At 39.1% G+C, this 26,202-nt stretch overlaps 1 protein-coding gene across 7 annotated transcripts in view; it reads left to right on the forward strand.

Annotated features, from left to right (window-relative positions):
* Window positions 1-26,202, forward strand: part of ARHGAP26 (Rho GTPase activating protein 26) — a 345,307-nt gene that overhangs the window by 225,677 nt on the left and 93,428 nt on the right. For all 7 annotated transcript variants that reach the window (XM_089531147.1, XM_089531141.1, XM_089531150.1 and 4 more), the window contains exon 18: window positions 25,666-25,825. In XM_089531147.1, the coding sequence (XP_089387273.1) occupies window positions 25,666-25,825 (160 nt within the window). The remainder of the gene's footprint in view (window positions 1-25,665; window positions 25,826-26,202) is intronic.

The raw sequence follows: 26,202 nt of genomic DNA on the forward strand, positions 1-26,202 counted from the left end.
TTCTCCTTCTACGGGTGAAACTGCTGAATCCGTGGGAGGGAAGGGTTTAATCTCACTTCACCTTCTGAGCCTAGGTTAAACAACCCTCCCCTTAAGGCTTAAGATGTAAGGGAGACAGACATTCATGCGTCTTTGATGTCACGTCTAGTTTGGCTGCACGAATGCACATTTTGGCAAATTTATAAATAGTACTGTAGTCTAGACTGATCTAAAGTCAGGGTTTTTAGAATGAGGAATCCAGACTTAAATGTTAGATAATATGTGGACAATTTCATGGAACTACTTAATTTAACTCTTACACAGCATTTTCCATACAGCTGCAGCTTATGCCTCTAGTATGAATGAAACTGATTTCAAGGATGTTTATTATGGTGTCTGTAACAATGAGTAGAAAAGAAATCTAGCTTGTGTAACATTTAGTGATGCAACCACTCCCATTGCATGTTACTGCTCCATATCCCACTGTTATATTCATGGTTTTTTTTTACAGGCGTTTATATTTGTGCCACGAGGGTGGTAGACACATGGGTCATCGTAGCAAAACAGTTCTGCGTGACTCATGGAAATTACTTCCCCTGCTTATAACTGCCAAAACCCTCCTTTGCTTAGCATTTGAAGGGAAAAACATCTGGAATGACCAAGCAGCTTTATGTTTCTGTTACAGGAGGTGTCTTGTGTTGTCCTCTCCTCTGGAACAGCACATAGATAACAATATAGAGAGGCAGTGAGCAAACTTTGAAATGTGCTTTAAAAAGACAGAATCCAGATGTTGTCTTTTATTTTATGTTTGTGTCGTTTCATGCAGTTTACAGTGAGCTTTCAAAAACTGAAATTTGGCTTTAGATATAAGGGTGGGGGATGGAATCCTTGGATGCTTTCATGTTTAAAAGAATATGGAATACTGGCTCATTTCAACATCCAAGCCTTTTGCTGGAGTGTTGTAATGTTATATTTGTAAGAAAAAGAAAATTAAAAAATGAGATAAAGGGTTTTTTTTTTACTTATGGGGAGGGGCGAGTGCAGAACCCTAGACAACTGATTGACTTTTGTGTACTTCCCATAGGGCACTGATTGGCCATTGTGGGAGCAGCATATTGGATAAGAAAGGCCTTTAACCAGATCCAACATGATTTGGTTTGCATTCCTAATCCCAACCTACATGACTGCTCTTTTAAATTGACTACATCCCCTTTTCCCAACACAATTTTGTTATTTGCTGTTTGCTCAACTTCAACTGAGTGACCCTATGAATGGACACTGGTCATCATTTGGCCTGCCCAGGTCCTGCAGACTCAGGACTGTGGCCTCCTTGATTGCGTCTATCCACCTGTAATGCACACTTCCTCTTTTGCTACTGCCTTCCACTTTGCCAAACATTATCATTTTTTCCATTGAGTCAAGTTGCCTCATGATATATCCAAAGTATGACATCCTCAGTTTAGTTATTTTGGCTTCTAATGTGAGTTCAGCCCTGATTTGCTCTAGGACACACTCATTTGTATTTTTAGTAGTCCAGAGTATAAGTAAAACTTTTCTCCAGCACTATATTTCAAATGAGTTGATTCTCCACCTGTCAGCTTTCTTCACTGTCCAGTTTCATGCACCTAATTTTTAGACATGAAAACCACCTGCCACAGAGCCTTCAATTTATTGGGATTCATTTTAATTTATCCATCTTGGTCAAACTTTCTGTCGACTCCTAATGTTAGTCTAGAACCTGCATAGTCTTACTTGAATCAGTTGATATGTCAGACAAGATAGAACCTTATGAAACCCACAGATACTGTAGAATTCAGCAGAACCCAGGAACAACACCATCATATATCTGCTTTCAACTCTTACCCCACATTCCAGCAAAATATAGTGATTGAGGTTGTCCAGTGCTGTTGAGGTATCAAGGAGAATTAGCATGGTTGCATTCCATGTGTCTTTGTTTCAATAGGGATGATCTGTCAGAGGGGCCAAAACCAAAATTGGGCCTGGAATCAGTTGAATCAGATTCGTGTTTCTCCCCACAGCGTCTTGACTTGAACTGTCACAGCTAAGTATTTTGCCCCAAATGTTGATACTAGTAACTGGATTACTGGATACTATTATAACCTCCTGGTCTAAAGAGGGTTTCTTGAGCAGGGGCTATTAAGCTTGCTCCTTAAGATGATCAGCAACATTTCTCTCTCAAATAAACCAGCTCTCAAATCTACCCAATCAGTCTTTTCAATCTTGCTCTTTGAAGACTCGCAAGGGTTAAAAATATAAGTGATTGATCAAACCTCAGGTAACAGTAACTAAAACTGAAATCCCATGAAACCAGACCAGAAGGCCATCTTGACACCACCCCTGAAGCTATATCCACAGTAATATCAGATGCAGCACATAAAGGTGGCATTACCAATAAATATTATTAATATTAATATCACCTGAGTCTCCCTTATCAAGAATTCTGAAATCCAGAATGTTTCAAAAACCAAAACTTTTTCATGGATGACTGAGATAGTAACACCTTTGCTTTCTGATGGTTCATTATTAAAAGTATTGTATAATGTTACCCTCAAGCTGTGTGTATAAAGCATGTATGAAATTTTTGTTTAGACCTTGGTCCCATCTCCAAGAGATCTTATTATGTACACATATACAAATACAGGTATTCCTAAATAAATAAATAATCCAAAACACTTTCGGTCCAAAACATTTCAAATAAGGGACACCCGACCTGTATATTATATTGCAGCTGGATGTGGGGTCAATTCTTGATGCAAGTGAGCCCGAATTTAAGAAGCTGGCATAGATATGTATCACAGAGGTTTCAGTATTTTTCACATTAAAGGTTTTTTAAGGTCTCCATCAACTTTTTACTTAGGTAAAGTATCCACTCTTTGTTTTTCAGATCTATAAAAGAATTCAATCTACAGGAAGAATAGGGATTCATCAGAATCAAAATATTACAATAGAGATTAAAAATCATAAATAATGTTAACTTCTGCTCATCTTAAAGGCAATTTCCACTGCTGTTTTTAAACTGTGTGCACTAGTTTGCCTTTGAAGGTATTCTTCATAGACAAAAGGTAGACTTAACATGAGATGTAGTAGTTATTATATAAGGACTGTTGGCAATGCGCACTGTGCATAAGTGTTCAAGTCATTCACTTTTTGTGTAAGTGCAAGGATGTCACATTTGTTTCTTGAAGGCCAAAAATCTTTGTTTCCTCCTAAACTAAACAGGACCAATTCTGTTTTGCAAAGTAGGTCACGGTGGTGTTGGATGGATGCCAGGCACTGAACCTTGGGTACTTGAAGCTAGAGCTCTGGAATGTCTCATGACTAGCATATGTGGGGATAGCATTGACTAGAATGAATAGATTTTTGTTATCTTCTGGGGTTTTTTTTTAATTCCATTGTCTCTTTGGCATTAGATGCGGTCATAGAGCAGATTGTAATTATCTCTTTAAAAAAGAAATAGAAACAATGTGTTACAGAAAAATAAATGTGCCTAGACAAAAATATGAAGCTTTTAAAATGTGTCTGTGTTGTTATTTCTGAGTTTATTTATGCCCTTGATTGCTTAAGCATTTATTCCCCATCTAGTGAGATTTTTCAGTGAAGTTATAGTGATGTTAATACAATCCACCCGGTGAAATAAATGCCCTTTTTGCTTGTCAAAGTAAAGCCCTTTTCACTTGGCACTAAGTACAGCTAAGTAAAGCAAGATGGCTGTTGCCAACTTTATTGTTTTTCTAGGGAAATTGTCAGAATCTATGGTAGAGAGGAAAATAAACTACCTGCAGTGATATAATGGTAATAGAAACAAAATTACATGTTTTGCTACATCAGACATAATGAGGAGAAACATTATTTCAGTCTGAATTTTCAAATGAATGTTCTTATATAAGTACCCCTGACTTACAGTCTTATAAAATGTAGAGAAGTTCATTGTTACTGCCTTCAAGTTGGTCCTTTACAGCTTATTCAGTTCAATTCCATCAGTTAATGTAAGTCTACTTGCTTTCTAATTCCCACATCTAAATACTTCTTTGCTTTCTAGATGTTCACAGACCCTCTGTTTAATGATCTGATTCTAGAGCAGATCATTAAACAGAGAGTCTGTGAACATCTAGAAAGCAATGCCATAATCACAAAAAGTCAACATGGGTTTCAGAGAAAGAAGTCATGCCAGACAAACCTGATCTCTTTTTTGATAAAATTACCAGCTTGTTAGATGAAGGGAATGCTGTGGATATAGTATATCTTGATTTCAGTAAGGCCTTTGACAAGGTTTCCCATGACATTCTTGCAAACAAGCTTGTAAAATGTGGGCTAGACAAGGCAACTGTTACATGGATTTGTAATTGGTTGACTAGCTGAATCCAAAGGGTGCTCAACAATGGCTCCTTTTCATCCTGGAGAGAAGTGACCAGTGGGGTCCCACAGGGCTCTGTCCTGGACCCTGTGCTATTCAACATCTTTATCAATGATTTTGAGGACAAAATTGGGGGCATACTTATCAAATTTGCATATGACACCAAACTAGGAGTAGCTAATACCCCAGAGGACAGGATCAAAATTCAAGATGACCCAAATAGCCTAGAAAACTGGGCCAAAGCTAACAAAATGAAATTCAACACGGAGAAATGTAAGGTACTACACTTAGGACAGAAAAATGAAATGCACAGATAGAGGATGGGTGACACCTGGCTGAATGAAACTACATGTGAAAGGGATCTTGGAGTCCAAGCAGACCACAAGTTGAACATGAGTGAACAGTGCGACGCAGCAGCTAAAAAGGCCAATGCAATTTTAGGCTGCATCAATAAAAGTATAGTGTCTAGACCAAGGGAAGTAATAGTCCCACTATATTCTGCTCTGGTCAGGCCCCACCTGGAATATTGTGTCCAGTTCTGGGCACCACAATTTAAAAAAGATGTGGAGAAACTGGAGCATGTCTAAAGGAGAGCAACTAAAATGGTGAAGGGTCTGGAAGCCATGCCCTACGAGGAATGACTTTGGGAACTGGGGATGTTTAGCCTGGAGAAGAGAAGGTTAAGAGGTGATATGATAGTCCTGTTTAAATATTTGAAGGGATGTCATATTGAGGAGGGAGCTGACTTGTTTTCTGCTGCTCCAGAGACTAGGACCTGGAACAATGGATGCAAGCTACATCAAAAGAGATTCCACCTCAACATTAGGAAGAACTTCCTGACAGTAAGGGCTGTTTGACAGTGGAACAAACTCCCTAGGAGTGTAGTGGAATCTCCCTCCTTGGAGGTCTTTAAACAGAGGCTGAATGGCCATCTGTGGGGTATGCTTTGAGTGAGATTTCCTGCATGGCAGGGGGTTGGACTGGATGGCCCTTGTGGTCTCTTCCAACTATTATTCTGTGATTCTAATAAATACAGAATTTTTCTTTACAGACCTAATATAAATGCATTTGTGATAAGAGATGAAGAAGAAAGTGCGGAGTAACAAACATTGGAGAGCCAGTAAAGTGTAGACATTTGAGTGTTGGAAAGGACTCTGGGAAACAAGGATTGAAATCTCCACTCGGCTCTGGAAACCCACCGGGTGACTTTCATCAAGTCACACTCTCTCAGCCTCAGAGGAGGGCAAATGCAAATCCTCTCTGAACAAGTCTTGCCAACAAAACCCCATGCTAGACTCACCTTATGGTCTTTGTAAGCTGGAAATGACTTGAAGTCACAACAGCTCCTCTGTTCCATTGGCAGGTGACTTTCATTTGAAGCATGACTGATGCATCTTAGAAGCTTTTGATCCCACTAATGGTGGTGTCCTTCTGGAATTACTGGCTGGCATAGGCTATAGACTAGAGCGGGGGAGATGGAAAGGGGTTAGGGCTGTTTTTTGTAGTCCCCAATGTGTCTAGTTTATTTGCCCCTAAATGCACTTGGGATGGAGCACTTTTGTGATGTGTTTGAGTCCATTTAAGGTCCCTGGGAAGCCTTTCTTCCCCTAACAGAAGGTGACCCAAGAGTTAAGAGCTTGGTCATTTCCTATTGTTACCACACACACCCCTAAAAAACCTCCAACTTTAGCACCTGAGGAGACAAAAACATGTTGGAATTTCCACACACTCCTCTTTTACAGAAGGGCACGAGGGGGTAGAGTGCTCCTAAATCTTCTGGGAGGTACTAATGCAGTTCCCTACCCCCTGATAGTTGCTCTACAGGCTTAGATGTGTCATCCTATGGAGGCTTCAGTAGGGTTAGGCATTTTCTTGGTGCTGGGCAAATACGTCTTGATCCCTTACAACCAAATTTACGATGTTCTGAAAGGTTATTCTCTTTCTTGTGTTTTGTTCAACTGCCTACATCTGATATAGCAGTTACATTTCCTTCCTGCAGAAGGCAAATCTGGTCATGGCTATATATGCCGAAGTCATACCCAGGTTACATGCTGGTTTGACTTTTTTGAAAACTGGAAACACTTTAAAATCCAATTGATTTTCAATAAATAAATTGAACCATTGGGTACCCAGAATTTTTTTTAACTTCCAAAGCTTTATACAGCTTCTCATCTCCTTATCTGTAGAGCTCTTGTTTAATAGCAGATCATTCTTACTCAAATTCATGGTTTCTTTTCTTTGCAAGTCCTAACAGTTTAATGTTGAACATCAGAAGCAAGTGAACATTAAAACTATACACATCGTGTGCTGAAAAATTAGGTGTTCCACAGAGTTCTGCCAGAACAGCTTTACATGATTCAAAAGTTTGTATAATCTTCACTGATAGATGTTGTTCCAAGAACATACTCTATATTACTTTATACAGCATGATTTCTCTTCATAATTATATGTACTCCTGGCAGAGTTCTGTATAACTCAATGTAGGCAAGCCCAATTTTAAAAAATCATATTGTATTATTTGAATCCCTTATTCTCTTGGATTAATACAACCGTGATGGCCTTCAAATTCATCTTTATTGCATTGTGATGCAGCCCTCTATTTTAAACCCTTTCAGTACTCAGTGAAGTTGTTTTTAAAATAAATTTTAAAAAATTAGGCCTTTATAGATGAGCAAGATAAAGTCTCATGTACAGTGATAGCACTGTAATTCCACTTTAACTGCCATGGTTCTATCTTTTGGAATCCTGGGTGGCAGAACACATGTTCCTCATGAACGACATCCCAGGTTTAATTATTTCCTGGGGCTCTTCCACACTGCATCTTTGTAGTGGCATGATTCCACTTTAACTGTCTTGACTGCATCCTGTGGAATCCTGGGATCTGTGGTTTGTCCAGAGGCACTAGAGGAGCTCCCTGGGTGAGAATTGTGAATGCTCTTCCTATACTGCCAGTCCCAGGACTCCATAAAATGCAACTAAGGCTTTTAAAGTGGGATCATAGTGCAATAACTGTGTAGCCTAAAAGGCCCTCAGGTTTTTGTAATGTAGTTAGTCCTAGTATGTAGGCTTTTAAAATGTGAATAACCAGTACGTGGGGTGGGAGGATCTATACCTGGTCCCTGGCGTGGCAGTTACGGGGGCTGTAATCCTTTGTCCCATACTGTAGCCATAATCTGATTTAGGTGCATCATATGAGACCTTCCCTTTGTATGAAATATAGAATGTTTGGATTCTCTCAATATGCATCAGGACTGCAACAGGGGATAATCTCACCTCTCAACCCCAGTTCCAATTTGGACCAGAGTCCCCTACACCAACCTCTCTTAAAAATTTGCTTGCTAACTGTGTGATAATTGTCATGTCTAATTTCACCTTTCACTTTTATTGGGTGAACCAAAAAGCACAAAACAGATGTCACAAGCTTTCAAAGCTTCACTGGTTTCTTCATCAGGCAAAGGGGTTAAAAATCATGCCTTTGCCTGATGGAAAAAGGCAGTGGAGCTTAGAAAGCTTGCATCATACATTTTGTGCATTTTGGTTATCCAATAAAGGTATTGCTGTTTCATGGATTTTGGATGTTATTGTACTTTGCTGTGTAGCCAACATGGCTACTACCCCTGTATATGTTCATCTTTCACTGTTGGTGATAGGTGTTACCGTATATACTCAACTATAAGTCGAAAAATTTATGCCCCAAAATGAACTCCAAAATCCTGGGTAGACTTATGGAAGGGTCAATGAGTTAATGCTAATAAATTTTGTGCAAGAAGAAGTGCCCACCTTCCTCTGTAGCCTTGTAACGGCTCCCTGTTTGAAGCCCCGGCGCCAGCCTCCGTTTGTTTTGGAGAGGCTGCAGCCAAGCTCCCAGCTTCTCCATTCCCCATTGGCCAGGCAGGGAGGAGGAGAAGGAGCTTTCCATTCAGCCATGCCAGGAGGACTACAGAGAGAGCTATGGAGGAGGAAGGCAGAGAGGCAGAGCCTGGTAGGACTCTCTCTGGAGGGGGAAGGAAGGAAGGAAGGAAGGAAGGAAGGAAGGAAGGAAGGAAGGAAGGAAGGGTTTCCCCAGGGTTTGGCAAGGTTTCTTCAGGGAGGGGTTGCCATTGCATCCTCTGAGGGTGAGAGAAAAGGACTTTCCCTAGGGCTTTGCAAAGAGAGGGGTTGCCATTGCCACCCCTGAGGCTGAGAGAGTGTGATTTAGCCCAGTGGCTAAATCACACTCTCTTTAATGTCCAAGCAACAGATCAAACCCTGGTCCTTCTCTACCACTGCCTCCTAATGTCCCTTAATTCTATTATTATTATTATTAGCTGAGAGAGTTTGCTTCCTTGGATGCATTTGGTCTCAGAGGTGCTCCAAAATCTACATGTACCTTAATTCTATTATTATTATTATTATTAACTGAGAGAGTCTGCTTCCTCAGATGCATTTGGTCTCAGAGGTGCTCCAAAATCTACATGTCCCTAAATTCTATTATTATTATTATTAACTGAGAGAGTCTGCTTCCTCGGATGCATTTGGTCTCAGAGGTGCTCCAAAATCTACATGTCCCTTAATTCTGTTATTATTATTATTATTATTATTATTATTATTAACTGAAAGAGTCTGCTTCCTCAGATGCATTTAGTCTCAGAGGTGCAACAAGATCTCTATGACATAAAGATTTATATTAATGTTTTTTTAATATATATTAATTTTTTTGCTTTTAGTTGGTTGTGTCCTCCATTTTTTAATGTCCTACATTTTGGGCTAAATTTTGTCTTACAATTTGCCCTACATTTTATCCTGTCCTACGTGCAGCCAGACCTAACAAGCTGCTGCTGACTTGCTGAGGAAAGGAACACACAGAAAGTATGCCCTGGCTTGTACCCCGTTTTGCCTGGAAGTCCTGGGGGTGAGAAGGAGAGAGAGAGAAAGGTTTGTCCTCCATTTCTGCTAGCTATGAGCTTTGGAGTCCTGGAGGTGAAAAGCAGAGACAGAAAGGCCTGTCCTCCATTTCTTCAAGCCCTGAACCTTGGAGTGCTGGGGGTGACAAGCAGAGAGACAGTGGGGTCTGTCTTCCTTTTCGCAAGCCATGTGTCTTGGAGATGCTTTTGGTAAGGGGAAGAGTGTGTGTGTGTGTGTGTGTGTGTGTGTGTGTGTGTGTGTGTGTACGTGCATGCTGAGGTTTGTTTCCCCTTTTCCATGCTGAGACTGATGCTTGGGAGAGGTCCAGAGAGTGAGATATAGGGAGGGAAGTGGTGCTTTGTTTTCTCCCCCCCCCCCTTAGATCTTTTGTAACATCCTCCAGTGCTTGCCCCTCGACTTATCCACAGGTCATATCAAAATCCATGATTTTGGATCCAAAAACTGCCCTCGACTTATATGAGGTCGACTTATACATGAGTATATACGGTAAGTCCAACTGCTGCTAGTTTTAAGTCATTTTAACACATGCTGGGTTGAAGAGTGTGGCTGTTTGATATGTATCCCCCTCTTTGTGTATGTATCTGTATAAATTCCTTTTTACTCATACCCCTCTTTCTTTTTCTTTTTCTTTCTTTTTTACCACTGTCACCAACTGTATTGAAATGTAGAAGGCAAGCACCTTTGAGAAAGGGCTGGTTTGTTTATCTAATTCACTTAAGCAAACCACACTCTTTCTGCTTCAAAGAAGACAATGCCAAACCTTTCCTGAACAAATCTTGCCAAGAAACCCTGCAGTAGGTTTGCATTAGGGTCTCCATAAGTCAGAAATGACTTGAGGGCGCACAACAGCAACTGCAAGTTATAAATAAATATACATTTATATGTTACAGAAAAGATTTAACATGAATCTCTTGTGCAGGTTGTTTCCTTCTTGTTTAGAATGGTTCCTAACTACTACAGAAAACAAGGAGTAATTTCACATGACTCAGTTATACATTATGATTCCATGTTAAGTGCCATAGTTCCATTCTGGGGAATCCTGAGATTTGCAGATTTGCAGGGAGGAAATCCTCAGCCAGGAAGCTCCTTTGGTGCCTCTGACCAAACCACAGACTTCAATGCTCCATAACGGTGCAGCTGTGGCAGTTGATGTAGAATCATAATGCTATAAAGAGATAATAGAAATCAGTCATATCATATGCCTGTCAATGAGGTATTGTGTCATAGGTTGTGCTTCAGCTTTCTGTTTTCTTTTGCCTTGCCCAGTTGGCTAGCATGCCACAGGCCCTTTGGCGACAACAAATAAATCACATAATGTGGCTTTAAAAAGATCATCACCTCCCTCACTTGTTTCCTGCCTTGTGTTTCCATTGAATCTACAGACAAGTAAAAATCAAGAAGCTATTTTCTGTAGCTTTACCAGACACAGACTGCTGAAATGGTATCAGATGCACAGATGTACCATTGTGGGTCTTTTATTTTCACATTTCTTGAAAGCACAGCAACCATTTTACCATAGTGGTGGAATACCAAGACTGCTTGGGAGCAGTTTATCTTGTTCCAAGCTCAGATACTAGAAGATGAACACCTTAACTCTCTCCTGCAATTCCTGCAATTGATTGTTTTCTCCACCCCTTATAAACGTTATCTCCTGTCCAATGAGTTGATGCTTCTTGACATGCCCCTCCTGACTCCCACTCTTGTTGTCACTGTTTATGTTGCTGTTTGGTTGATCTGTGTCTCCAGGAAACTGTTTAAATCCCATATTGTCTGGAAATTTCCACTGAAATCCAGTCTTTAAAAGCTTCCACACTTATTCTCTAGGCTTTGTTGCATAAACATTGCCTTCTCCGCCTCCTCAAAGTCTTTGGCCTTGCATGGGAAAAACATGTATATACTTCTGATCAGAAACTATTCCCTCTATTCTCCCCCCTGAACTAATACTTCCAATTCTTTGGTGTGCCAGTAAAATAGATTTTGCTTGCTGATTTGTTCCTGCATAAGGGAAGCCATCAATAAAAGACTCGAATTATTCCATTCTTACTCCATTCTTGGGATGAGTGTATTGCATTTTCTAGGAACTATACATGGGCTCTTGCATTGCATTGGATTTTTCTTAATTGAAATGGGTTTACTGAGGTAGTACTATTGTTTGGTGGACAGAGTGTGACTTGAGGGCACATAGCAACAACAACTGTGAACACAGGATCTGTGAACAAAGTGGCTAGGGCTGGGATGTATATTTATATCCCATTTCATACCCTTGAGGGATGTTTGTTGCGATATTCGATGTGACCAAGGTCATGATCATTTTCTCAGGACTCCGGAATGACTGATGGCTTTAGCTCCAGAGTGGCAAAACTTTGATTAGACTTGGGACAATCCCTGCATGGTCAGGCCACAAGGGTGAATAGGAACATGGCATGAAGTGAGGTGAATGCTGTGGTCTCTCATTGCTTTGTGATGGGACTCCCTTTGTTTCCATTGCAAGAGGAAATGCAAAAGCCTTGGGCTCGGTGCTCAGCAAATCCATTTCATTGAATCTAGGGCCCAGTCATGTCACAAATCAATGTGACTCCTACATGTGTAACTTCCTAGTTTCTGCAGGTTATCATGACCTGTCAAAACATACCCAGTGCTAGATATTTATTATGAAACCTAATATCCAGAGGTAGGGATGTAGGGTAAGGTAACACACACACACACACATACACTTTGGATACCAAAATCCACAGATGGTCAAGTCCCATTATATACAATAGTGTAGTACAATGGATCAAATATTGATCAGAATGGAGAGTGCAGTCGAATGGCCCATGAAACTGTTGGACTACATGGAAATGGACAAACTCACCTGTCTAATTAAAGGCCACAATTGGCAGAAATCGAAAAAGATATGGGAGCCATTAATTACATGTGTTAAAACAGAAGTTAAACTAACCAACTTCTATTGGTAAAATTAGATTAATAGATAAGATACATGAAATATAATGTTGGTTTAAATGAAAAAACACCAAAATATTATGGTAGAAAGAAGCAAAGTAAATATACATATTGAATAAGGGAGGAAATGGCAAGCAGTTCAGTCAGAGAAGTACTCTTCTATTTTCTTCTTCTTTTGTATTAATGAATATTTAATAGTGCAATATAGTCAATATGGCTCTCCTAGGAAGTCAGTATGTGTGTCAATGAATCTGTTTTAAGTCAAGATTGTAAATGTTTTATTTTGTATTGTTATTGTCATTGTCATTGTTTTTAATCAATAAAAATTTATAAAAAAAAGAATGGAGAGTGCAGTCAAGAAATCAGAAGACTAGAAATGGGAGGGGCAACTGTGAAAGAACTGGACAAGATCCTAAAGTGCAAAGATATAACTGTGAGCACTAAAGTTAGAATCATCCAAGCCATTGTACTCCCCATCACCATGTATGGTTGTGACAGCTGGATGGGGAACAACATGGATAAGAAGAAAATCAACTCATTTGAGATGAGAATAGTGCTGAGGATATCATGGATAGCAAAAAAGACAAATAAATAGGTCCTAGAACAGATCAAGCCTAACCTTCCCCAGGAAGCCAGGATGACTAAACTGAGATTGTCATACTTTGACCACATCATGAGAAGGCATGGTTCATTAGAAAACACAATGATGCCGTGAAAAGTAGAGGACAGTAGAAAGAGAGGAAGACCACATGTCAGATGGTTAGACTCAATCAGGGAGACCATGGGCCTGAGCCTTTAGGATCTGAGCAGAACAGTAGAAGACAGGATCAGAGATGTCTCATCCACAGGGTCACCGAGGTCAAGTGAACAACAAAGTAAAATTGTGTCCTTTATATAAAATAAAAGCAAGGTTAGCTTTTGGGGTTTTTGTTATCCCCAAACTTTCAAGTTGTAGTTTGTTGAATCCATGGTTCCAGAACCTATTGATATGGAGGGCTGATTGCATAAGCAAAACTAGAAAAACAAGACATTTGGGATTATTTCAAAGGATATATGATCAGTTAGTGTGGAGCTGAGCTAGTCCAGCCCTTACTGAATCCAAAGATGATAAAATAGGAGGCAAGAATCATTAACAGAAAAATTACTCAAACTGTACGGGATGAGCACAAAGTCAGTTAGTGTAATATAACGTAATAGTGAAAGCTTTCCCTCAAATCTAGTCATTCCTTTGTTTCTGGTTTAGTGCATAAGGCATGACAGTTTTATGAAGGGTTTTTCTGAATTGTCCTGGGTTTCTGTGGGTTTTGGTTTCTATCAGCAATTAAATTAGGGGCAGTGGTTAGAATAGCACAGTGCCAATTACCCCAAATGTTTGTATACCCAAGCCATTTGTCTTGATTGGTTTTGTTTAACATCAACCACTCTAGCTGACATTTGAAGCCCAGGCATTTCAGAATGGCTGAGCCAATTTTGCTTCTATTTTTTAAATGTTCAAGCTACTATTATTTTCTGAAGCTTTCTTTTTGCTTTACAGTTTTGCGGGAGGAGGTTGCTTGAGACCAAGAATGGGAACCATACAACACTCCAGCTGCTGCTGAATTGCAACTCCCAACATTCCTCACAGTTTGTTATGCCAAATGGGGATAATGAGAGTTGCAGTCCAACACCTGGAGGGTTGCCTAACTCCTACCCTTCTGTAGACAGATGCCGCTTCCATACTTTTGTTTTCCTAAATCAACATAAAAGCATTGAGTGATTCTTTTCATACTTAACCACTCCCTGCCTCTTTCAATAGCTTGCCTTTTTATTTATATATTATTTTGTTAACCTAATAAGGTTGCCTAATAAGACAAAATCTCAAGGTGATGTATAAATAAAATGTATATAAACTATTTTTTCTTTCTTTATTTAATATGTTTCTGTATCATTTCCCAGCCCACAAAGGCTCCCAAGGTGATAGACAAATAAAAGTGAATAAAACAGTACACAGATAAAAGCATGTTTAAAATGTTTTTTTGTGGGGTTTTCAGACCATGTGGCTGTAATGTGGAAGAGTTAATTCCTGATGTTTTACCAGCATCTGTGGCTGGTGTCCTCAAAGAATTTCTCTGAAGATGCCAGCCACAGATGCTGGCAAAACGTCAGGAAGAAACTCTTCCATAACATGGCCACATAGCCTGAAAATCCGACTGTAAAAGCCTTCGACTTTACATTTTTAACATGCTCTCTAAAACCTTTAAAGCAGTCTAAAAACAGTCCTAAAACATCACATCAAAATAATAAAAGTAATTTACATAGACTAAAAGCATATTCAACAAGCTGATAAATTAAAAACCAGGTTAAGAAGGTTAAAACAATTTATAATAATCCATAAGCATTTTGGAATGAATCAGTTAGGTACCAAAGGGTTAGCAAACAGCTATGTTTTTACTTGGTGCCTAAATAAAGGCAGCGCTGGCTGTAATTGGGCCTCCAAGCAGTGGTGTCACTGTGGGAGGGGGGGATGCAGTGGTGTGGCCCACACCAGGTGACACCCAACCAGGCTGTTGAGTAGATTTTTACAGGCTGCTACTTAATTTGATTTTCTTTTAAATACTCTCTGTTGGTCTTGTTAATTTAACACTTCTTGCAATGTGACACTGTATTTGTATGTACAGCGCAGCTATTATTGTATGTTGACCTCCCATCATCTCTGGTGTTACTAGGGGAGTAATATCTGCATATCAGATTATTAAGTCTTTAAATGTAGTTGGAACTTTTCCAATGAAATTTTGTTTAACTAACGAGATTGACGTAGTGTTTCTTCAGAATTTTTATGGCATTATTTAAGTTGTTAATGAAGCAACTATGCTCAAGAACCATCCAATTTTACAGTGGCAAGCTGGTTCTCAACCTGCCCCGCCCCTCTGTGATTTTTGCAAAACTACATCTTGATTTTAGTTCTCAGAGTAAGATAATTACATGAGATCACAAGACTCATATCACATACTCAAGAGTAGCTCCAGTGGTATGAATTGCATTAAGGGACTAATGAGGTTAACAAGTTCAGTAATTGAGCCTTTCCCAACCTATTTCTGAAAACAATAAAGGATATGTATTACTGATGCCAGCCATTTTCTTTATATCTATACAGTCTGATACTTGTTTAAGTATTTACATCACTTTTTGGTAAACACTAAAAAGATAAAAATAAAATAAGTACCCCGAGAAGATAATTTCTGACAGTTTTTTCTGCTTCTTTGCAAAACACCTTTTTGTCTCAAAGACACATCTATTCAAAGATTATGGGGAACTGAAATTCCAATCAGTAATATAATGTAAATGCAAACAGCAATTTAAAATGAATGCAATTGTCGCAAGTACCCTGCCTTCCTAATTTGCCCCTTCCTAATTTGAAAATCCCAGAATTGCATAGGTAGCAGTTAAAGTAGAATTATAGCACTGTAACTGTGAAGTTCTTGTGGAGTAATACAGTTGGGTCTCCATATCCATGGATTTTTTATCCCTGGGTTCAAGCATCCATGGCTTTAAAATATATATATATGGATGATGCTCAAGTCCCAATAAAATACTATGGATAGTAAAATGGTGCTACTTATATGAAATGGTAAAATCAAGGTTTGGGGAATTTTGTGTGTGTGTGTGTGTGTGTGTGTGTGTGTGTGTGTGTGTGTGTGTGTATACCCCCAAACCTTGATTTTACCATTTTATATAAGTGGCACCATTCAAATATTTAAACCGGGCTATCATATCACCTCTTAACCTTCTTTTTTCCAGGCTAAACATCCCCAGCTCCCTAAGTCGTTCCTCATAGGGCGTGGTTTCCAGACCCTTCACCATTTTTGTCGCCCTCCTTTGGACACGCTCCAGTTTCTCAATGTCCTTTCTGAATTGTGGCGCCCAGAACTGGACACAATATTCTAGGTGGGGCCTGACCAGAGCAGAATACAGTGGCACTATTACTTCTCTTGATCTAGACACTATACTTCTATTGATGCAGCCTAAAATAGCATTGGCCTTTTTAGCTGCCGCATCACACTGATGCGGCAGCTAACACTGAAGAGAATCCCTGAAGAGATCACACTGAAGAGAATCCCAGGATCTACGAGAAGCATTCTTCTAAAAAACTAGGCATGTGCTTATGATGGCTTGTTTTATTGTTAAAATATGGGCTTTTGGAAACTGATGTGGTATGAAAATTCACATGAGCCCTGTGCTTTAAAGAAATTTCAAATTGCACCAAGGGAGACTGGCTGCTGGGACTAAGGATGTCACTAGTATTTGATCAGAGATTTCTTGCAAGTGAGCACTCTTGAGTGATTGTCTGTGAGCAAAATTGGGGAACACATGGCACAGAGATCTGCTTACTTTTATCATATGAGAAGTCTCTTATGACATTGGTGAAAGGACCTTGAGGAAAGATACACTGTTCCTTTCAGCCTGGAGAAAATTTCTAAGTGAGCAATTTGTTCAGTCAGGCTGTAGGGTGTTGCTCAATCCTTTTATGCTTCTAGGCTCAAAGCTTGAACTCCTTCCTTGAGTGGAAGGCCTAAAATGAGCATGCCATTGATTTGGACACTAGCACTCTTCCACTTGCATAATTCTGTCCAAGTTTCTCACCTGTTCTGGTTAGTGAACATGGTTGTGCATTTCTTGGTCTGTGCTTGGGTTGCCTGGGAGATGCACCCCTAGACATTATGGATTCTGAAGATCCCAATTTAGGGGTGCCAGTTTCATTTGATCATGATCCAGTGTACTGTGGCTGAGGCCCAATCACGATACTGGGGCCTGGGTCAATTTCCAGAAGCTGTCCACAGGGTTCCTGGCCCAACAGTTGCCACACTAAAAGGAAGACCTCTGAATGATGGATGGGCCTAAATAGCCCTTAGGTTTTTCTAAGCACTTGCTTGGAACACTTACAAATTTGATGACACTTTGGAAGCAAGCAGAGGGATGTTTGGGAATCTACAACGTGGACAAAGAAATAACAGTGGTTGTTATTCCTTCACACTCCCCCCTCCTTCTTTTCCTTTTAAAATTCAGTTACTCATACTATCTAACAGTAAATAGAACAATGAGTCTGCTGAAATACATTCAGACTCATGTAATGGAATATACAGTACATGTGGAAACTGTTTGTTTCATTTTTATGCTTCCTTTCTCCCAAAAAGAAACCCAAGGCAGATCACAAAATAAAAATATTTAAAAAAAACTTTACAGTAAAAATTTAAAAACAGTAAAAAAATTAAGTAATCTAATTAAAACAATATAAAATTAATTAACATTAAAAACATAACAAAAAATTAAAGCATAACTAAAATACACACTCCATTTAAAACCACCCTGTCACGATTATTATCTTAAAGAGCCTGCCTAAATAAAAAGTTTTTTCCTTGCCGGCGAAAGTAAAGCAGGGAGGGGGCCAATCCAGCATCCCATGGAAGGGAGTTCCAGAGGCTGGGAGCAGCCACTGAGAATATTGAAGTTATTGAGATTGGCTTTCCTACAGCTCAAACATCTTTCCTCCCTGAGTATGCAGAAGGGTTATCCTCTTTGCTACAGAGTATGTCCTTTCTTTGAATGTAGCATTTACAGGGGAGGTAAGTGTTTGCCAGCAAACACCTGCCTAAGAGCTGCTTATAGAACCTGGAAGCATTTTCCTCTCTCATCTGAAGTTGCCTACTGTGCCTTGATAATTAATAGAACTAAAGTGCAGCCTTCTTCCATTGTGATATTTTGTGTTTGAAACTTGAAATATGTGATTCAAAATGTGACACATTATTTTTGAATATGATGTATAATATTCATAAAAATAATCTCAACTACATTTGAACAGGCATGTATGGGTAAAATTTTTCACATGCCTGTTTAAAAAAACAAGTTTTTCTGAAGCTAGTTTTATTTTAAAGGCTAGGATTTCTTTATTTATGTGCATATACTCCAGACTTCACAGATATCAAAAAGGGGGGAAAGGAGGATCCCAACAATTATCATTCAGTTAGTCTGACATCAATACCAGGAAAGATTCTGGAGCAGATCATTAAACAGAGAGTCTGTGAGCATTTAGAAGGCAATGCCATAATCACAAAAAGTCAACATGGGTTTCAGAGAAACAAGTCATGCCAGACAAATCTAATCTCTTTTTTTGAAAACATTACCAGCTTGTTAGATGAAGAGAATGCTGTGGATATAGTATATCTTGATTTCAGTAAGGCCTTTCACAGGGTTCCCCATGACATTCTTGCAGACAAGCTAGTGAAATGTGGGCTAGACAAGGTAACTGTTACATGGAATTGTAATTGGTTGACTGGCCAAACCCAAAAGCTGCTCAACAATGGCTCCTTTTCATTCTGGAGAGAAGTGATCAGTGGGGCCCCACAGGGCTCTGTCCTGGGCCCAGTGTTATTCAACATCTGTATCAATGACTTGGATGACAGAATTGGGGGCATACTTATCAAATTTGCAGATGACACCAAACTAGGAGGAGTAGCTAATACCCCAGAGGACAGGATCAAAATTCAAAATGACCTTAATAGATTAGAAAGCTGAGCCAAAGCTAACAAAATGAATTTCAACAGGGAGACATGTAAGGTACTGCACTTAGGGCAGAAAAATGAAATGTACAGATATAGGATCAGGGACACCTGGCTGAATGAGACTACATGTGAAAGGGATCTGGGAGTCCAAGTAGACCACAACTTGAACATGAGTCAACAGTGCAATGTGACAGCTAACAAGGCCAATGTGATTTTAGGCTGCATCAATAGAAGTATAGTGTCTAGATCAAGGGATGTAATCGTCCCACTCTATTCTGCTCTGGTGAGGCCCCACCTGGAATACTGTGTCTAGTTCTGGGCACCACAATTTAAAAAGGATGTTGAGAAACTGGAGCATGTCCAAAGGAAGGCGACCAAAATCGTGAAGGGTTTGGAAACTATGTCCTATGAGGAACGACTTAAGGAGCTGGGGATGTTTAGCTTGGAGAAGAGAAGGTTAAGAGGTGATATGATAGCCCTGTTTAAATACTTGAAGGGATGTCATATTGAGGAGGGAGCAAGCTTGTTTTCTTCTGCTGTTCCAGAGACTAGGACCCGGAGCAGAGGATGCAAGCAACAGGAAAAGAGGTTCCACCTCAACATTAGGAGGAACTTCCTGACAGTAAGGGCTGTTCGACAGTGGAACACACTCCCTTGGAGTGTAGTGGAGTCTCCTTCCTTGGAGGTCTTTAAACAGAGGCTGGTTGGCCATCTGTCACTGCGAGACTCAAACCCAGGGCTCTCTTAGGTGTCTCCTGCACTATAACTCTCTTTAGATGCCTGCTCACTGGGGTTTGAATTTTTCCTCAGCTTGGTACCAACTATTCTTTGACAGCCACACAGTCACTATCTAATGTGTTCCAAACTTATCTCAATGCCGGTAGAGTTTTTAATGTGATTCTGATATCACTTCAGACAGCTGCTTGTTGAAAGAAAGTAATAAATTTATTTACAAGGAAACATGTCTGGTCTTTGTGCTCATGGGGAGCAGGAGCGATTGTTGTGAAAAGTGGCAGCTGTTAAACTGCAGCAATGTTTTTATTCTATTTCAACAAAGGAAAAGGGAAAATTGGCCTTTTGCAAAGGGAGCTTGGGAGTAGTGATGGTAAGGCTCACTTTTCTCCACACTAGTCCCTCTATGCAGAGGTAATTGGGATGTGTGCATGTTGTGTTGAATTCCATTCAATACTTCTACATAGATGGGCTAGGGAAGAGGAGAGGATTTGTAGACCTCTTGCAATATAAACCCAAAGTTACCACCTTGCAATACAGTTGGCCTTCTGTATCCACATATTCAACCACAGCTGGAAAATATTTTTTTAAAAAATATACATTCCAAAAAGCAAACCTTGATTTTGTCATTTTATATGAGGACATCATTTTACTATGCCACTGTATTGAAAAGGACCTGAGCATCCACAGATTTTGGTATCCATGGGGGGTCCTGGAACCAAATCTCAGCGGATACCAAGGGCCCATTGTACAATCTCTCACTTGCTCTCCCAGGCTGCTGAAGATGATGGGACTAAGAGAGTATAAATGCCTTTGTGGTTTACAGTCTTAAGAGAATTCACTTACAGTATTATACTTTTCTGTTGTGTCACCTTTGAGAAGAATATTAAATGCCATAATTGCTGAGAATCTGTATAGTGTGCTATTTGAGAAAGACAAGAAGAGAGGAGCAGTGCCATATATCAGATGGCTTATCCATCTTTGTTCTATGTATATAGTATCATCTGATGTAGCAATCATTGCTGTGATTCATTCAGTGCCTCCTGTAACATTGTAAAATCTATAATATTAGTAGCAAATAAAAAGTTTTTTAAAAATGAATTTTCTGTAAATAGTTGAGAGGGCTTAATTTTTGTGTGCCTGTCCTTTTCTTTATTAGTTACCCGTCTCATCTTCCCTACAGTAAGCTCAAGACAGTGTATATAGTTCTCCCCTTCCCTCCCCATACTCCCCCCAAGCACTGCTGTGAGATAAGTCAGTGGGAACTTGTGGTTGGACCTCTCTAATTGTCTAATTACTTTTAAAGGAACATCCTAATGTGATCTCTGAACTGAAGAAATATGCAAGATAGGTTTTTTTTATATCTATACTATTAAATGATGCATCCTTAGTGTTATATTTCTACATTTCTTAGGGGTAGCTATTTGTAACCTAATTAAGTTTCAGAATTCGGATTGGATTTACATGAATGGTTTTTAATTGCCTCTTTGGCTTTCCGAGAACTCTCTTTTCTGAACTGGTCTTCCACCCCTTCTCCCTTGGAATAGTAGAACACCTTAAACCAAATATTGTACTGTTCTGTATGTCAGTAAAGACGAGAATAGATGGTAGTGTTTGTTTTGTGTGCTGCTGCTGTTACCTGTACATGTCATGTTCTCATCTATTTTCCCAGAAAGAGTCTACTGAAAGACATCTGCTCCTCTTATACAAGTGCCCTTTTCCTGGTGGCAAGGATGTAATGGTGACTCAAAGCAATTATATACCCACATGGTTGTTTGCCATTGATATGAATAGAGTAGTCCTTTGGTGAAGTAGGGAACAAGAGCTGCTTCTTAGTACATGCAATTTCCACTTGCCTACTTTTTAATAGGAAATATAACCACTTCCTAAACTAGAGGAACTTGGAAAGAGATTTCCTGTGATGGAGAAAGCAATAACAGATGAATTGTGAAGTCACCGGCTTTATAGAAGTTACTGGTTTTCTAGGTTTTCATAGGGTTCACATACTGCCATTCACATTGTTCAGTCTTCTAAGATTCTCAATTGAATTATCTGGAATATATTTTATCTCATGATGTTGTACAGAAGGGAAACAATCACTGTAAATGTGTCAGTGTTTTTTGTTGTTGTTTCAATAGCATCGTCTTAACAGGTATTATTGTTGTTTTGGAAGCATGCCATAACTAATATATAACACTGAATAATTATTACATGGATTGTTAACCACATGGTATGTTCATGTATTAGGACTCCATCTTCCTAGTACTTAATGGCATGGAAACTTCCCATGCAACACTTCACCACATTAAGTATATTTCTGTGTGTGTTTTTACATGTGGCTATAACATATATGTCAGGTGACAGGAAAGATCCTATCACAATTTATTGCAAGCTCCATAGATGCCAGGCTTTACAACAGCCCTGGTAGATATGTGGGCCATAGACTTGCCTTTGGATCATTCTGTGTCAGACCTGCATTGAAAAACCTTTCTTCAACCCTTTTGAAGTTGTTAATGTTACCTGCTCTATTTACATTTCCCTTTATTGATGGAAGTAGGAAAGGCTGTCTTTTGGAGGGATAAAATGGAAAAAGGCAGAAGGGACAGGAATCTAGCAGCATCTATAAGACTAACTAATTTATTTCAGCATGAGCTTTCAGTCCAATTCTTGAGATGCACTAATAGAGTGCTTTTTGTAAGGATGATTCTACTAGGGCTGTTGTAAAGCCTGGCATCTATGGAGCTTGGAATAAATTGTAAATCATATCACAGACTAGCCTCTACAGTAAGAAAAAATTAGTTAGACTATTCATTTGGGTCCTAAATAACCCAAGAGCACCAGATCCCATCTGATCTTGAAAGCTAAGCATAGTCAGACCTGGTTTCAGATGAAGGAACTGGCAAAACTACCTCTGAATATTCCTTGCCTTAAAAAATTCCTTGCCTTAAAAATCCTATAAACTTCATGGGGTAGCCATAAATTGACAGGTGACTTGAAGTATATACACACACATTCATTTTATTGGTTTAAGTACTATAGTACACAGATACTGCCCACATAAAAACATGTCTTCACCAAGCTAACTAGAGCTTAGGAAAAATACATTTTAGCACTACAGCTCCCAGAATTTCCCAACCACATTTTCCCCCAAGGCCTGAACCTAATTCTTAAAAAAAGAAGTTAGAAATTGGTTGTTAATCCTCAGTAGACTGGATGGCCCTTGTGGTCTCTTCCAACTCTATGATTCTATGATTTTATGAGCGTTGGGCCTTTTCTCCCTCTTTAATAAAACAGGTGCCAAGATCAGAAGAGGACAATCATAATATCATATGTGAATAATTTAAAGCTACAGCAGAGCATTTATGGTACAATAAACCCTCAGATATGCATGTTAGAGTTGGCAAGAAATTGCATTCTGAGTAATATCTCCTCTTCCCTGGAATGGATCTCACTGCAACCAGATTCAGCCCGGTTGAAATGAAGATCTTAACTTCAAGAAATCAAATAAAACTATATTAAGTTCCACTTTTTAGTGGTCCTGTTGTATGGATTTATAAATGCTGAACTTCATTATATTTTACTGAATGAGTTTTAATATAGATGAAATGTTTAAATATTTTAAATGTCATGAATTTAGCATTTATAAAGAGAGCTTGCTTAGCAGCAGCAACTTCCCCTGGTAAACTGAAATGGCATGAAAAAATGCATGGTACAATTTAGTTCATTAATAATTATTCCACAGTTTCTCTCTACATATGTTTTTCTGAACTTTCTTACAAGATATAAAGAGATGGTGCAGAGATGGAGGCTTATTCCTGCATAAATATATCCTACTCAGTAGGTATGATAAGAAGGAGTCTAACCTAGGTACATCTCTCCCAAGATATAGATTGCTAAGTACAGGTACTTCTTTTTAAAAAATGAGACTCCTGTGTGCAATATTCTACATGAATTTTCAAGTAGTTGGCTCCTGGGGTGTGCAGTGAGCCCAGTCATCTCTGTTCAGAAGATCTCTTTTGTGAACAAAGTCATTTATACTTCTCTTCCCACATGTGCTACTTATTCTCAGTGCAATAGGTTGGTGCCCTTTCTTGCCACTGTCCATTAACCATGCTGGGTTGGGATGGTGGAAGATGGATCCATGCATCTTCTGTAGGGACACATTTGCTCTGTTCCTCCATAATATAGATTTTCATTTCTCTTATGAGACTATATGTATGAAAGAAGATAAGGCACAGTTTAGTTCATTAATAATTACAGTTCATTAATAATCAACAGTCTCTGTCTACATACATTTTTCTAAACTTCCTTACAAAACATAAAGAGCAGGCGGTGCAGAGATGTAGCTTTCTTTTAAAATGGGCTAATGTACAAACTAAAAAATGTTGCCATTTTACTTACAGGAAATGCATACATAATGACACCTTTGGTGTCTGTTTGGCTTTAGGGTCTCACAAACTCTTACTACTCCTTTTTTATATATATATACCTATTTTTTATTTATTTACATCTGCTTGTGTCTTCGATCTACAATTTCATCGTAACTCTCACCCTTTGGAACAATTACTTTCATTTTAGGAAGACAGGAAATAGCACTTTTGAGCCTCAGTCCTTCATGCATGGGAGGTTTTATTTTGCCAACACTAATAGAAACAGAACTGGGGCTGTATTCATTGGAGACATTTTTTCCTCTTGCTGAAATCCATAGGCATTGTGTGGTGCAGATTATTTGTGATATCAAAGGAAATTGCCTGTTGCACCACTGACCTTAGTCAGAGGCAGGCATTAAATTAACATCTTGTTCCATCAGAATCCTATCTGGGCACAATAAAGCTGTTATCATCTCACAGACTTGACTACTCAAAAGAGAACATTTTTTCCAATGCATCTCTTTCTCTAAAGCACTAAACGCTTGCTGTTGCTCCACTGTATTTATCAGTACAGTACCAGCTAAAATCAACTTTTGAAGCTCCACTGGCTTCTTAATCCGGCAAAGGTGTTAAAAATCACCTTTGAAAGCTTGCAACATATATATTGTGCATTTTGGTTGGCCCAATAAAGATATACAGTCATCCCTCCATATTTGCGGCTTGATTATTCACAGATTTCATTGATATGTTCTCTCTAGGACTGTCTAGGTCCTCCAGTGCAACTCTGTGGTCAACTTTAACTAAATGTTGCACTGAAAGACCATTTGTAGCTACTCCAGTGCCATTCTATGGTAAGTGTATGTTGGACATTGACCACAGAGTTGCACTGGAGGACCTAGAGATTCCTAGAGAGGTGTCCTCTCAGGTAAAAATAGTGTTTTTGTTATTTGCGGTTTTTCCATATTCACGAGGGTCTTGTTCCCCTAACCCTAGCGAATATGAAGGGACAACTGTACTGTATATACCCATGTATAAGCCTAAAGTAGTTTTCAGTGCATGAATACATAGCCCACCATGAATCTGCTCCTAAGACTTATTTCCTTTTTTGCTTAAATGGGCTAACACGGTTAGCTTTCTGAATTTTCTTATAGATTAGTAATGTGCCACAAAAAGTTGGGACTCAGTATATGGTTTATGTTTGGTATTTTGCCTCTTTTACTGTGCATATATAAGTGAAAGAGGAGGTGGTTAGGGGAACAGGATTGTAGTCTAATTGAGTCCCTGTGAAGCTCATTATGGATTGAGTCTGGGAAGGAATTATTGTAGTACAGAGTATGGCAAAGCAGTAGAAATCACCGTCCATATTGTAAGATTTGAAATAAATCTTAGAAATTCTCCAACTTAAATTAGAAACAGAGTAGGAGATGGACAATCAAAACACACAGCAATAATCAAACAAAATATGGGCATCTGTGCTTTCTTGAGCACTTTGACTTTCAGTAGAAAACTAAAACATTGTGGAATAACTCTTATTTCTCTTTTTTATATAAATAAATCCTATTATTATTATTATTATTATTATTATTATTATTTTACTGGCTACATTATTGAGAAATTTGGGGAATAGCTTATATTTATGGCTTATTAGTTGAATTATTGAGAAAAATCATATAGTAGAAATGCTGCTTTGTTGTACTGTTCCACACTGTTGAACATTGCAGGACATCAGATAATATATAAATGTTTAGTAGGATTTTGCTGAAAGAGAAATGGGCTACCGTGGAGCTTTGCTAGTTTCTTATCTTCTGCCTTTTCTTTATTACAGTGTTGCGAAGAACCACAAACAGAATCTAATGACTGTTGCAAATCTGGGGGTTGTTTTCGGACCAACATTAATGCGACCACAAGAAGAAACAGTTGCTGCGATTATGGATATCAAATTCCAAAATATTGTGGTGGAGATCTTAATAGAAAACCATGAAAAGGTAACACTGTTGAGTTTGTACATTATCCCATTTTTTTAAAAAAGCTACTAAATAAATGGGGCAGGGCCATCCGCAGATGCTCCAATCTGCAGATGGCAAGCCCTCCCCAACCGCATTAAATAAATAAAATCATTAGTAACACTGCAGCAAGTTGAAGCAAATTAAAAATGAGGCACAGCAAATGGCAAGAACCAAGGACCAAATGAAATTATACTCCCTAAATGTCAAAATCTTAAAAGAGGAGGAGCTGGCTACTCTGTAAAAAGAATCTAATAGGGAGAGAAGGGCATGCCAGCAACATCAGGCCTAGCTTGAAAAAGAAAAAGGCCCTCCCTCCATGCACCATCATTCAGAGGGAGAGAAGGGCAGGCCAGCTC

The sequence above is a fragment of the Sceloporus occidentalis genome, unplaced genomic scaffold (genome assembly GCF_023333645.1).
Source record: "Sceloporus occidentalis isolate IW3139 unplaced genomic scaffold, rSceOcc1.0.p SCAF_1, whole genome shotgun sequence".
NCBI lineage: Eukaryota > Metazoa > Chordata > Lepidosauria > Squamata > Phrynosomatidae > Sceloporus > Sceloporus occidentalis.